This window comes from Microcaecilia unicolor, chromosome 14 (assembly GCF_901765095.1).
Source record: "Microcaecilia unicolor chromosome 14, aMicUni1.1, whole genome shotgun sequence".
Classification (NCBI taxonomy): Eukaryota; Metazoa; Chordata; class Amphibia; order Gymnophiona; family Siphonopidae; genus Microcaecilia; species Microcaecilia unicolor.
Window position 1 is genome coordinate 25,242,244 of NC_044044.1, and position 13,487 is coordinate 25,255,730.

Sequence of the window (13,487 nt, forward strand, 5' to 3'; positions counted from 1 at the left end):
GCCCCCCCCCCCCCCCCCAAACTCAGCATTACTGCCAGACGCAAGGCTACACACACATTAGCCTTCCCTTGCCTTAGTAAAAGGGCCCTTAAATTAGCAGCAAAACTCATGATATAGAGCATTAGAGGCTTATCTATTGCAGAATAAAGCTGTTGAATTCAAGAACAAGCAGAAGCAGATATCTGAGAAATGACATTAATATTGATCTTTGTTTTATATTTAATCATTTAAAAAATTAATGATCAGTAAGAAGAGTAGCTCGGAGCACTGTTTATAGAATAACACTCACTTATTTTATTTTGTTCAGCATTCATATATGGGCGCCATTTACAGAATCTAGTCTATTTTCTCTTCCCTATCACTAGGCCGCATTATCTTTTCTCTATAGGATGGATTTCTGTAACATTTTCCTCAAGGCTGCCTTTACTTCCTTGTTTCTCACACTGTAGATCACAGGGTTCAACATGGGGATGATAACAGTGTAAATTACAGCCACCACTTTGTCCTGTTCCTCTGAATAACTTGAGCTAGGTCGTAGGTACATGAAAGAAATTGTCCCATAGAATAAGGTGACGGCAGTGACATGGGAAGCACAGGTAGAGAATGCTTTCTTCCTTCCTTCCCCAGAACTAATTTTCAATATTGTTGACAAAATACAGAGGTAAGAAACAAGTATGATTATTAAGCAACTCATAGAAATAGAGCCAGTAAATGTATATAGTAGTATTTCTATGGTCTTGGTACTGATGCAAGAAAGCTTTAAGAGTGGTAGGATATCACAGAAGAAATGACTGATTTCATTGGATTTGCAGAAGGGTAACTGAAATGTTGTAATTATATAGATGCTGGAGTGCAGAAATCCACCGATGTATGATAACACCACCAGCTGTAGGCACAATCGCTTTGACATTTTGGTTGAATAAAGCAATGGATTGTATATGGCAGCATACCGATCGTAAGCCATCACTGCAAGAAGAAGACATTCAGTAGTCCCAAGTGCGACATAGAAATACAGTTGGGTGGCACAACCAGAGAAGGAAATTGTTGGGTTTTCAACAAGGAAGTTGACAAGCATTTGGGGAGCAATGACAGATGTATAACAGGTGTCTACAAATGACAAATTACTGATGAAAAAGTACATGGGTGTGTGAAGGTGAGGTATGAATCTAATAACTAGAATCATGCCAATGTTTCCTGCGAGGGTTAGAATGTAGATTGCTAGAAACACCAGGAACAGTGTAAGCTTTTCGTCTGGGACATTAGTGAATCCTAGAAGGATGAACTCAGTTACCAAAGTCTGATTTCCAATTTCTGTATCTTGCTCACTGGAAGAAGAATGAAGATGTAAGCAGAAGAATGGACACCAATGTTATAATACATCAACAGTTTTAATCATTGCAGATTAATCAGAAACAACCTTGAAATTCAAATGTGCAATTGACTGTGTGGTATGATTAAAAAAAATTCAATTAAGGATGACTCGCTAGTTGAGAGGTTCAAGGCTCATTATACATAGAACACAAATTTTGTTTTTTCTGGACTGCCTCCAATATCCCTCAGAACATAACAGTGAAGCCCAATTTTACACTCTTTTACTTTTATTTCCTAAAAGGGGAGAAGAGGTGGGAAATTAGGGGCACTGTTCCCTGTAAACTGATCAGGAGTCCTTCATCTACAGTCCTTCCATTGGTGGTGGTGGTGGGGGGTGCTGTTTCATTATCATGTTTTCAATGGTAAGGGACAGTCAAGTTCTGCAGACTCCAGAGAACCTGTCTGTCCCTAGAGATTGAAAAGCACAAAATTGAAGCACCACCCCCTACTGGTTGCAATGCAGTTGGGGGTACCCGCTCATCTTAGAGGGAACAGTGGTTAGGGGTGGGGTATTTTATTATGGATCACACACTTATATATAGTAGTACTCTTTTACAAATGTGTCTTTTGCAAATTTTTAGAAAACGTGTTTGTGTAATATCTTTGAAAATCGGTATAAATTTCCCTTTGATTGTAGGTGCCTGTACACTTTTTTTCTGTTCTTTTTGTTGGGACCAAATGGATAAATAAGTATTTAAAAAAATACCCTATTGGTTCATACTAAAGGAAAGGGATTTGGATTTATCACAGGTAATGAAGCCATCATCCAAGTCATAAATATCCAACAGATCTGAAAAAAATAGATGTGTTCCTTCTTACAGCCAAGTGACTTTCCCAAGGCTGCCTAGTTAATCATGGTTTATGAGTTTTCCTACTACTGTATAGATAATAAAAAAATTTTTATCATAAATATAAAACACCAGTGTAATTTGGTCAAAACTTATAAACTGAAACATGAATGGGGTATCATACCATTAATACTCAACAAGCCTAACTTGAATGTCTAGGCATGAGCATATAGAAATGTCCCCTTAATTTTTATTTTTTTATATCATTTTGGGTAATTGATGAGTTTTTATAGTGTGGCATTTTATATTATGATTAAGAATGTTTTTGCTCACCTATTGTAATATCTGTAACCCCGGTAGCAAACCTTCAGGGGTGGTAGGCTCCCTTCAGCAGTCCACAAACAAAGTCCTTCCAGACAACACAGCTTTTAGTTCCAAACAGTTTATTTCCCCTCCTCCACAAATCTCAGTTCCAGGGGGTTAAAGTCCCATTCGGTTTCCCAAAATAAAGCAACAAGAAAAAAACTTCCCTTTAAATCCAAGTTCTCCCCCAGTTCAACAGCCTGGGTTTCAGTTTTAAAAGTCTTTCCGCTTGGGTGGTTGCAGAATGGCAGTACACCGCCCACAACACAGCTAATTGACTCCTGTGACCACTCACTGCCTTCAGTCCCTGCAACTCTGCCCCAAAGTACAATTACAGTCCATGTCAACTGGCTCCTCCAAACCTGGTGTGTTGGTCTCTCCACCCTCTCCTTCCTCCAAGCACTCCATTAACTCTGCTTCTCTGCTAGGCTGTTGGTTGGAGACCTCCTCCCCCTCCCAGGTGGAAGGAATCTTGTATTGATTTCTAACCCAAGGGTATTGAGCTTTGTCATCCCTGCTCCCCCTTCTGGCCCTCGCCTGCCATAGCAGCTGCTCTTTCCAGTCCTTTCCCCCCTCCCTTCCACGTGGGGGCCATACCGGGTTTTGGGACCTACCACCCCGATCCCTTCTCTCAGGGCCTTGTGGGGAATGTAGTCTGGCCCCATACCTCCTCCTGAGCTGCTTAGACCCTGCAACCTCCTTACACTATGTCCAAACCCCCTTTAAACTCCGTAAGGCCAGCTGCTGTCACTACATTTTCCGGCAACGAGTTCCAGAGTCCAACTACACGCTGAGTAAAGACAAACGTTCTCCTATTTGTTTTGTTTTCTCCTATTTGTTTTAAATCTACCATATTCCCATCCGGCAACAAATTCAACAGCTTTGTCTGGTAAAAAAAAATATTTCCTAATATTATTTATAGTGCTACCAAAAGTGTATTTTGTAGACCTCTATCATTATCTCCTCTCAGGCATCTCTTCTCCAGATAGAAGAGCTCTATTTCCTGTATCATTTTCTTCTCCCTTCTTTCATCCTTTCATAGATTGACTACATCTTTTGTCAGATGAGGTGAATATCAATACTCAAGTTATGGTCCACATATTAGGCTTTCTAAAAAATTCTCTACTTTTTTCCTATTAAGATATACTATTCTGTTTACTTTTTTGACCATCATGGCACATTAAGAGATGAAAATCAATGTTTTATCTTTATTGATGTCTTGGCAGTGTGACTCCTAAAACGGAAACAGGAAAACAGAATCCCCCAAGTATGGACATACGATTCTAAGTGCATGACTTTGTACGTACCCACTTTAAATTTCATCTGCCCACTTTAAATTTCATCTGCCATTCAGACACACTCCCTGTCTTGTGAGGGCTTTCTGCAATTCCACAAGATCTGTTCTTGGTCTAATTACTTTGAACTCATCATGTGCTTTTGAAAATATATTCCCCCAATCTTATTGTGTCTCCGAGCTACGCATTTATGATTGATATGGAAAGACATTGGAAATCTAAGCATGAGAGAGATCTCACCTCATAGTGGACTTCTCATATATTCTTGGGGATGGGATTTATTTCTCTCTCTTTACTTTGCTCCTCATGATCCTTTCCAAGATTTTCTAGAAGACCAAAAAATGCATCGTAGGGAAATATTCCAATCCCCCTTAATTCAGGAGTGAAGTTCTTATTATATTGATTCAGCAGCACTTAATGATGCAGGTGAGTTGGGGATTTTTATGGGGGTTTTTTTGGCTGAGAAGATGTAGCCCAGTGCTTTATTATATATCGAAAGATGTTGTAAAGTCTTCTCCATAGAGAGCAAACAGCAACAAGGGATTGCCTCTCATTAAGCATAATTTATGTAATTTTCTCTTGCAGTCTTGGGATGTTTCTATTTGCTCTACATAATACAAAACCTAATTTCTACTGAGATTATAAGATTGGACATATGCAAAAGGGGAGTTTATATCCTTAGAGGCTGTTCTTAGAGAGTTGTTATGTGCAAAATAACATGTGTCAACATGCTTAGCAACAACATGTTATTACTGCATCTGCTTCAGCCTTTGAGGCAGTGACCAGTAGTAAAGCACATTTGAAAATTAAGAAGGAAGCAGCGATGCCCCTGCATAAGTCGTTGGCGAGGCCCCACCTGGAGTATTGTGTTCAGTTTTGGAGGCCGTCTGGGCTCTTTATCCAGTGCACAGTAAACAGTAGTTCAATTCCCAAGACAAACAGTTCAATCAGTTCATCATCCCAGTTAAATCATGAAGCAGCCTTTACTTTCAGGAGGTTTCAATACTTTAGGGACTTCCTCACACCCAAGGGATTTTAGCCTGCTTCAGTACTTTAGGGACCTCTCTTGCCCAAGGATTTTCAGCCTGCAACTGCTTCTCTCCTCCTGAACTGAACTCTCCTGGGACTCCTTCCCACCTGCCTAATCAATCCCTGGCTTCTGCTCTCACAACCAATCATTCTCCTTCCATTAGCTTCCACCACACCAGCTGAGTTAAGCATTAGACTAATGATGAGCTCCTGCACACAGGGTTTCCTATCTCTCTTTCCCCCTAGTGGCAGCCAATCTACACATCCTGCCAGCTTACACCCATGTCTTCCCCTATTGCAGCTAGAAGTCCAGTCCGAGTTCATCATCTCACCCCCTGGCTCCTTGCCTGCAATGCCTTCTGGGACTTGTATTTCAAACTGACACTGCCTTAACCCAACTATCCTGGATGTGACTTTATCACAATGCTTTGCTGTTTACTGTAAGTCACATTGAACACGGGATAAGGTGGGATATAAATGTCACAAACAAACAAACAAATAATGTCAACACAGCCCATTCTTTAAATGGGCTGTGTCGGCATTCCCACTTGGCAGCCTCTAGTTTGGCTTTGTAAACAGGTAAGTGTCATATTCATTATTAATACAAAAATGTATTATTTTTGTAGCGCCGGAGTGTACCCGGCGGTAATCCGGTTACCGACAGGTTAATGCGGAAGCCCTTACCGCCACCTCAATGGGTGGCAGTAAGGGCTCCCCCTGAAATGGCAGCACGGCATGTAAAACACGTGCCGATACCAGCACCCGCCCCCTTTCGCTGCAGCTTGATAAAAGGGGATCTAAGTTAGGCCACTGAAGAGCAGGCTATCTGAAATGAATTAAGTGCTGTAAGTGGAGCGGAGGAGTAGACCTTAATATTTAACGCAGAGGACTGAGAATAGGGGGAACCGGGTTTGTTTCCCACTGCAGCTCCTTGCGACCCTGTGATAGTCATTTAACCCTCCATTGTCCCAGGTACAAACTTAGGGGTCCTTTTACTAAGCCCCCTTTTCAACTCATGTGACTTAGAATTCACGCATACCGCGTTATAGAATACGTTTACTAAGTAGTGTGCATACATTCTAATTAATGCCAATTAGTGCTGATAACTGGTTATTAACATCCAATTATAAGCACCGATTGGCTTGTTTACCAATTACGTTGTACACATTGATATGGAATACACTTTGATTTCTGAGCAGAAATCTCAGCACGGTATATGGAATCCAGGGGCATATGTAGGATCTACCCCTAAATATCAGCCCTATTCAGTTTAGTGCAGTTAATTTACTATACAGCCTTTTCGAGCTCATGTTAAAGTGGCTTATAATTTAATAGTATATACATAAGTACATAAGTATTGCCATACTGGGAATGACCGAAGGTCCATCAAGCCTACTCTCCTGTTTCTAACAATGACCAAACCAGGTCCCCTACTCCCTCTTTGACTTCAGAACTGGACCCTTGCTTGAGCTTACTGGAGAAGAGATCAGTCAGCTCTTGGACCCAGCTGAAGAGAACCATAAGTACATAAGTATTGCCATACTGGGAAAGACCAAAGGTCCATCAAGCCCAGCATCCTGTTTCCAACAGTGGCCAATCCAGCTCACAAGTACCTGGCAGAAACCCAAAGAGTAGCAACATTCCATGTAGAACCCCAAAGAGTAGCAAGATTCCATTCAGAATCCCAAGTACATAAGTGTTGCCATACTGGGACAGACCGAAGGTCCATCAAGCCCAGCATCCTGTTTCCAACAGTGGCCAATCCAGGTCACAAATACCCGGCAAGATCCCAAAAATGTACAAAACATTTTATACTGCTTACCCCAGAAATAGTGGATTTTCCCCAAGTCCATTTAATAACGGTTTATGGACTTTTCCTTTAGGAAGCCGTCCAAACCTTTTTAAAACTCCGCTAAGTTAACCGCCTTTACCACATTCCCTGGCAACGAATTCCAGAGTGGCCTAGTGGTTAGGGTGGTGGACTTTGGTCCTGGGGAACTGAGTTCGATTCCCAGCACAGGCAGCTCCTTGTGACTCTGGGCAAGTCACTTAACCCTCCATTGCCCCATGTAAGCCGCATTGAGCCTGCCATGAGTGGGAAAGCGTGGGGTACAAATGTAACAACAACGTTGAGTGAAGAAAAATTTTCTCCGATTCGTTTTAAATTTACTACATTGTAGCTTCATTGCATGCCCCCTAGTCCGAGTATTTTTGGAAAGCATAAACAGACGCTTCACATCTAAATCTGAAAGTTTACATTGAAACAAATGTTTGAAGCTAATTTTTAAAAAAAACACCCATAAAATGAATATTTTTGGTCTGTGCACATCCCTATAATCTATTAATAGGTAACATTCAGATAGTCAATCTGAGAAACATGGGTAGACATTTATTGTAGAATGTTTGGCAATAGAATGTTGTTTTGAGATTAGATTTAAAGGATGTTATGTCTGACTCTGGTGTTTCAAAAGTTAGGCAATATGTAGCTAAATTCATAATAGGGGTGGGCAACCAGAAAATTATCATTTTGTGACACTTGCAGAAATGTTTGCTTTATTCAGCTTTTTTAATATTAATTTGTCATTATGGGGACCTTTTATAAAGGCACGCTAATAATTAGCATGCACTAAAAACGCTAATGCGCCTTTGTAAAAGGAACCCAACGGGAGCAACGTGGTTAAGAGTTTGCCCTCTTTGAAATTAGTAATGTATTATTTGCAAAGAGGGTGCATTCTTTCCGAAAGAGTGTGTACCTTTTCCAAATAATGCACGCTTGCATGAACCACCACAAATATGTGAATTACTATGCACGTGCATGTACTACCAGGAAAGAGCTTTTTGGAAATAATTTCACACTTTTTGCAAGGTGTGTGCTCTGTTATCAGCATCCAAAACACCTCTACAACATGGTGTATTGTTTCTGCTTGTTTTCATTTGCTAATAACATGGAATATTTTTTGACGTTTCCAAGTCACTGCAAACAACAGTCCATCCCCAATGTTGAGAGACCTTTAGCCATACTCTACAGCTGAGGTTAAGCTGGGAGATTAAGGGGATATGTTATCAACATGGGCTACCGTTAAAATGGGTTATTTTACTGTAAAACTGGGTTATTAGTACCCAGGTCTCATTATATAAAACTAGTAAAAAAGGCCCGTTTCTGACACAAATGAAATGGGCGCTGGCAAGGTTTTCTTCGGCTCCCCTGCAGCCACCCATGTCCAGCGACCCTCCTCTCCCCCTGCGCCCACTGCAGCCACCCATGTCCAGCGAACCTCCTCTCTCCCCTGCCCCCCTCCTGCCACCCATGCCCAGCGACCCTCCTCTCTCCCCTGCCCCCCTGCAGCCACCCATGTCCAGCGACCCCCTGCCCCCCCTGCAGCCACCCATGTCCAGCGACCCTCCTCTCTCCCCTGCCCTCCCTCCAGCCACCCATGTCCAGCGACCATCCTATGGACATGGATCAGCTGTGAGGCATGTTTTTTTTCCTGGGTTCTGAAGTTGACATCATAATGGCTATGGTGATGTCAGCCTGATCTACGGAGCCTAGCAGACCAACTCGGAAGGAGTCACGGTCCCAGGCAGCAAGACAGAACGTTGGAGGTGAGAATTATTATATAGGATGGGTTCTGTGGTAAAATCACCCATCATAACAGTAGCCCACATTGATAACTTCCCCTCTAAGTTGGAAAGAGCTGACGTTATGCCAGCAGAATTTGGCATGAGAAGATCCAAGAAATATGTAGGAAGACCCATATGACCAGCATGAAAAGTATTCCGAAAAAAGAAGTATTTCATTTTAATCCAAAGTGTAATTGGGAAGCAATGAGGAAAAGTCAGAAAAGGAGTTATACCATAAAAATACAGGATAAATAATAGTACTGTTATTAAAGAAATTCAAAAATATAATCTCTCTTCTTCATCCCGAAGACTAAAACAGGGTTTTTGTTAAAATATTCCTTACTGAAGCCTTTACTTCTTTGTTTCTCACACTGTAGATCAGTGGGTTCAACATGGGGATTATGAGAGTGTAAAATACAGACACCACTTTGTCCTGTTCCACTGAATAACTTGAGCTAGGGCGTAAGTACATGAATGAAATTGTCCCGTAGAATAAGATGACAGCAGTGATGTGGGAAGCACAAGTCGAAAACGTCTTCTGCCGGCCCTCCCCGGAACTCATTTTCAGAATACTTGACAAAATATATAGATACGAAACAAGAATTATTAACAAGCAACCCAAAGAAATAGAGCCGGTGAAGGTGAAGAGTAGAATTTCATTAATTTCGGTACTGACACAAGAAATCTTTAAAAGGGGTGGGATGTCGCAGAAGAAATGACTGAGTTCATTGGATTTACAGAAGGGCAAATGGAATGTAGCAACTACATGGATCATGGAATGGAGGAGTCCACCGATATATGATGACACTACCAACTGCAAGCACAGTCTCTTGGACATGATGACTACATAAAGCAATGGGTTACATATGGCAACATATCGATCGTAAGCCATTGCTGCAAGAAGAAAACACTCCGTAGTCCCAAAGGTCACGAAGAAATACATTTGAGTGGCACAACCGGAGAAGGAAATGGCTGTCCTTTCAACAAAGAAATCAACAAGCATTTTGGGATAAATGACAGACGAGTAACAGGTATCTACAACTGATAAACTGCTGAGGAAAAAGTACATAGGTGTGTGAAGACGAGGAACGAGCCTGATTAGTAAAATCATACCCAGGTTGCCTAGAAGAGTTAGACTGTAGATTGCTAGAAATAGAAGGAAAAGGACAACCCTTTGTTCTGGAACGTCAGTGAATCCCAAAAGAAGAAATTCGTTCACCACGGAGTGATTTCCAGGCTCCATATCTCCCTCCCTGCTGATAGAAAAACGAAGATATAAGTAGCAGAAAAGACGCCAAAAGCCATAACACACTACGGACTAGATTTTACATATGGTGACAAAAATGCGCTGAAAAACTTTCCGCCTAAGCTTATTCTAAATTTAGGCGCTGTATATAGAATATACCTAAGCAGTTGATAGAATATGCTTAGGTGTTATTACTGCGCCCAAAATTACACGCATCCATTTACACCTAGGAAAATGTGGTGTAAATTCCGTTGCATAGATTTAGGCACAGAGGGGCATAACTTTTTGGAACATTCATAATGCCCATTTCCCTACCCATAACTATGCCCCTTTTTGAATCTGTGCAGTAGAATTTAGGCGCTTTAGGCGTGGTGCATTAAGGAATACGCTTAGTGAGTTATGTACATACATTCCAATTATTGCCAATTAGTGCTCTTAACTGCTTGTTAAGTGCTATTATCAATGCCGATTGGCTTGTTAAGCCAATTAATTAATACACAGTGTTATAGAATACGCTTGGACTTTGACACAGAATGCAAGGCTCGATACATAGAATTCTACAGTTAAAGGCTTGAAACTAATTCGTAATTTACTGTCACATCATAAGAAATCCCAAGTGAACATGAGTCACCTGCTGGGAGGTACAGAGCTCATAATACATGGAATACAAACTTTAATTTTCAATTCTAGAAGGTCTAAAATATCCCACAGAAAATAACAGAATGTAAGCCTTAATAACTTGTGTTTCCTTTGGCAAAAAGGTTATAATAACCATGGGCTCTTGCATTCTGCAGACACTTTTAGCTACATACGAAGGGTCCCTTTTACAAGCATCACTAAAAAGTGACCAAAGCGTGTCCTTACACGGGTCTTTCCCACGCACTAAGGTCATCTTTAACGCAGCAGTAAAATGGCCGATTTTTGAATTTTTGTTTGAATGGCCACACGCTAATGTTTCGTTAGCACCCGGCCATTAAAAAAGATTACCACATGAGCCCTCACTGCCGCCTATTTTGTAGTTAGTATGGGCTACTGTGCTAATCAGGTAGTTTGCGTCAATGAAAGTCAGCTTAGTGAAAGAACCACAAAACGAGACTACTGACAGGATAGCACATCTCCCCGACAGTAATTTCAGATTTGGCACCTGCCCCAACCGCTGGGACAATTTATATTTTTTATTTCCTACCCTGCGTGGTATTTCCGGCATTCTTCGGCAGTTGGCGAATGCCAATTGGTCACCGCATGTGTAGCGCGTGATCCCTTGCTGCTAGATCAATGGGTGATGTTAAGGGCTCGGGCAAGCACTGGTTTCAGTTTTACCGCGGGCCCTTTTCCCGGCCCATTGAAAAAAAGTTCTTTTTCTCAAACGCAGTAAAAATTGGCCCAGCGCATGCCAAAAACGTGCCCACACTACTGCAGGCCACTTTTTGCCGTGGCTTAGAAAAAGGACCCCTTATCTTGCCAGAGGCTAGGCATGACAGAGAGCTCACCTTATAATAGTAATGGGATATATTTCTTTCTCTTTACATAGCTTCTCTTTATCCTTTTCTGGATGCTCCGGAAAGCCAAAAGTGCGTCAAGGAGAAATGTTCCAATTTCCTACTTAATTCAGGTGTGGTATCGTCCTTTTGTTAGGGATTTTGAAGCAACTGTGTTCGTAGTTGGGGCATTTTGCGGCTTATATAAGAGAAACACACTGTAAAGTCTAGATGCTTTTGAATCCAGGGACGATGGATATCAGCAAGGGAATGCCTTCTAGTTATTTCATGTAGTCGTCAGGCATAATTGAGGTAATTGCTACATTTGAGGTCTCAGGATGTGATCATTTGCTGAACTTAATAAACCTGATTTCTACTTAGATTATAAACACAGACATTGGCAAGGTCATTCTATACCTGGGTACCAGCAGTTACATCCACCTTGTGTAAGTGCCAAGATAATTAACCCTTGCACGCACGATTGTACTATATGCTATTCTAGAAGGTAGCACGTAAGTGCTTTAGGGGTCCTTTTCCAAAGGTGCGCTAATGGATTTACCCTCTAATTCTATAAAAGTCCCCAAGAATTGTGCACACAATTTGATTGAACAGTGAGCTAATTAGCATCAATAATTGGCTTTTTAACAAGCAATTATTACCACTTATTAGATTTAATTGGGACTTACACATGCTGCTTCTTTTTCTTGGTCGATCTTGGATATCTCATCTGCCCTCTTTTGGATTGCCTTGCTGGAAGCTGTTCTAGACACTCAGTGTCGTTTCAGCGCCTGGACTCCACCTTTGACTGGCCTGTCTTGGATCGCCTACTTCTATATCACCTCATCTTACTTTCCGTCTTTCTAGCCCTTCCCCCTTTTCTTCATCCCTCTTCCGTCTATTATTCTTTTGAGATTTGTAATTCTCCCGATGTAATTTGGCCTATTCTGCACATTGTAAGCCACTTTGAGTCCGCACGACTGTGGAAAAAAGTGGGGTATCAATGTTCAAAAATAAATAAATAAATTGAAGTGCAGGATCCACACCTAAATTTCACAAAAGTAAAAAAAAAAAAAAAATGGTGTGTGGTAATGGGAGGGTCCTAGGAAGAACGGAGGCATTTACGTGCATTGTTATAGAATACAAGGGATACACGTCTAATGTAGGCACGTACATTTGCATCATGTTTCAGTTGGCTCCTAAAGTTAGGTGCAAGTCCTGAGAATATTCTGTAAACTGCGCCTAACTTTAAGCATGGCTGATTTTTTTGGCGTGATATATAGAATTCACCCTTTAGTGCATGCTAGTGCATGCACTAAAGACCCTGTTTTAAGACACGCTGTAGGTGTGCAAGCACTTTGAGCATGTGCTAAAAATTAGCGCGCGCTAAAAACACTAGCGCACCTTAGAAAACAGGGCCCTAAATCTGTTAGCACACCTCAGTAAAAGAAGCTCTTAGTGTGGAAATGCAAAGGGGAATACACTTGTTTACTAAGCCACGTGGCCATGCCGATGCAACCAATTCAAACTGAATGAGCTGTGTCAGCATTAGTAAATGGGGGGGGGGGGGGTAGACAGAACTTGAGAGGGGCATGTGTTATAGTATTTTTGTTATTTCATTACCTCACTGAGGGCCCCTTTTACTAAGCTGTGTAAGCAACACCTAGACTACTGCAATGCAATATATGCAAAGAACAAATTATTAAGAAACTACAAACTGCCCAAAACACCGCAGCCAGACTCATATTTGGAAAAACGAGATATGAAAGGGCCAAACCCCTAAGTGAAAATCTACATTGGCTCCCAATCAAAGAATGAATTGCGTTCAAAATCTGCACCCTGGTTCACAAAATCATTCACGGCGAGGCCCCGATCTACATGGCAGACCTCATAGACCTACCAACCAGAAATGCAAAAAGGTCATCACGCACACACCTAAATCTCCACTACCCCAGCTGCAAAGGACTAAAATATAAATCAACTTATGCATCCAGCTTCTCCTACATAAGAACTCAACTACGGAACGCACTACCAAACATCATGAAAACAAAGCACGACCTAACAATCTTTCGGAAATTATTAAAAACCAATTTGCTCAAAAAGGCATACCATAATGACTGTCACGTTCACTAAACAGGAACTGGGTTTGTGAGCCCTTGGGCCACTGCTGAGGAGCAGCAGTGGCAGGCAAAACCACCCCACACCAGAAGCAAGGCAGAACAGACGTACCGGCAAATCCAGGCTAGGTCTCTGGCGGTCAGCCAGCAAGCAGAAGACAGGTCCAGGCCAAGGTTCACAA

The 13,487-nt window shown here is 41.6% G+C and overlaps 2 protein-coding genes across 3 annotated transcripts; both read right to left on the reverse strand.

Moving 5' to 3' along the window:
* Nucleotides 1–382: 382 nt before the first annotated feature.
* LOC115458154 (olfactory receptor 1020-like) lies at nt 383–1,315 on the reverse strand. The gene has a single exon (XM_030188006.1). The coding sequence runs from the start codon at nt 1,181–1,183 to the stop codon at nt 383–385; it is 801 nt and encodes a 266-aa protein (XP_030043866.1). The 5' UTR covers nt 1,184–1,315.
* A 7,462-nt stretch (nt 1,316–8,777) lies between these two features.
* LOC115457985 (olfactory receptor 1102-like) lies at nt 8,778–13,179 on the reverse strand. 2 transcript variants are annotated; one of them, XM_030187724.1, is made up of 2 exons: nt 13,146–13,179; nt 8,778–9,700 (listed from the first exon to the last, which is right to left on the reverse strand). In XM_030187724.1, exon 2 carries the CDS (start codon nt 9,576–9,578, stop codon nt 8,778–8,780), a length of 801 nt encoding a protein of 266 aa, XP_030043584.1. In that variant the 5' UTR covers nt 9,579–9,700; nt 13,146–13,179. The 2 variants fall into 2 exon arrangements, with proteins under 2 accessions (XP_030043584.1, XP_030043585.1); XM_030187725.1 differs by lacking the exon at nt 13,146–13,179 and having other exon boundaries at nt 8,778–9,722.
* Nucleotides 13,180–13,487: the final 308 nt, after the last annotated feature.

Bases quoted from the DNA above. Each gene is read 5' to 3' on its own strand.
- LOC115458154 (XM_030188006.1), bottom strand. From the start codon at position 1,183: ATGATTCTAGTTATTAGATTCATACCTCACCTTCACACACCCATGTAC.
- LOC115457985 (XM_030187725.1), bottom strand. From the start codon at position 9,710: ATGGAGCCTGGAAATCACTCCGTGGTGAACGAATTTCTTCTTTTGGGA.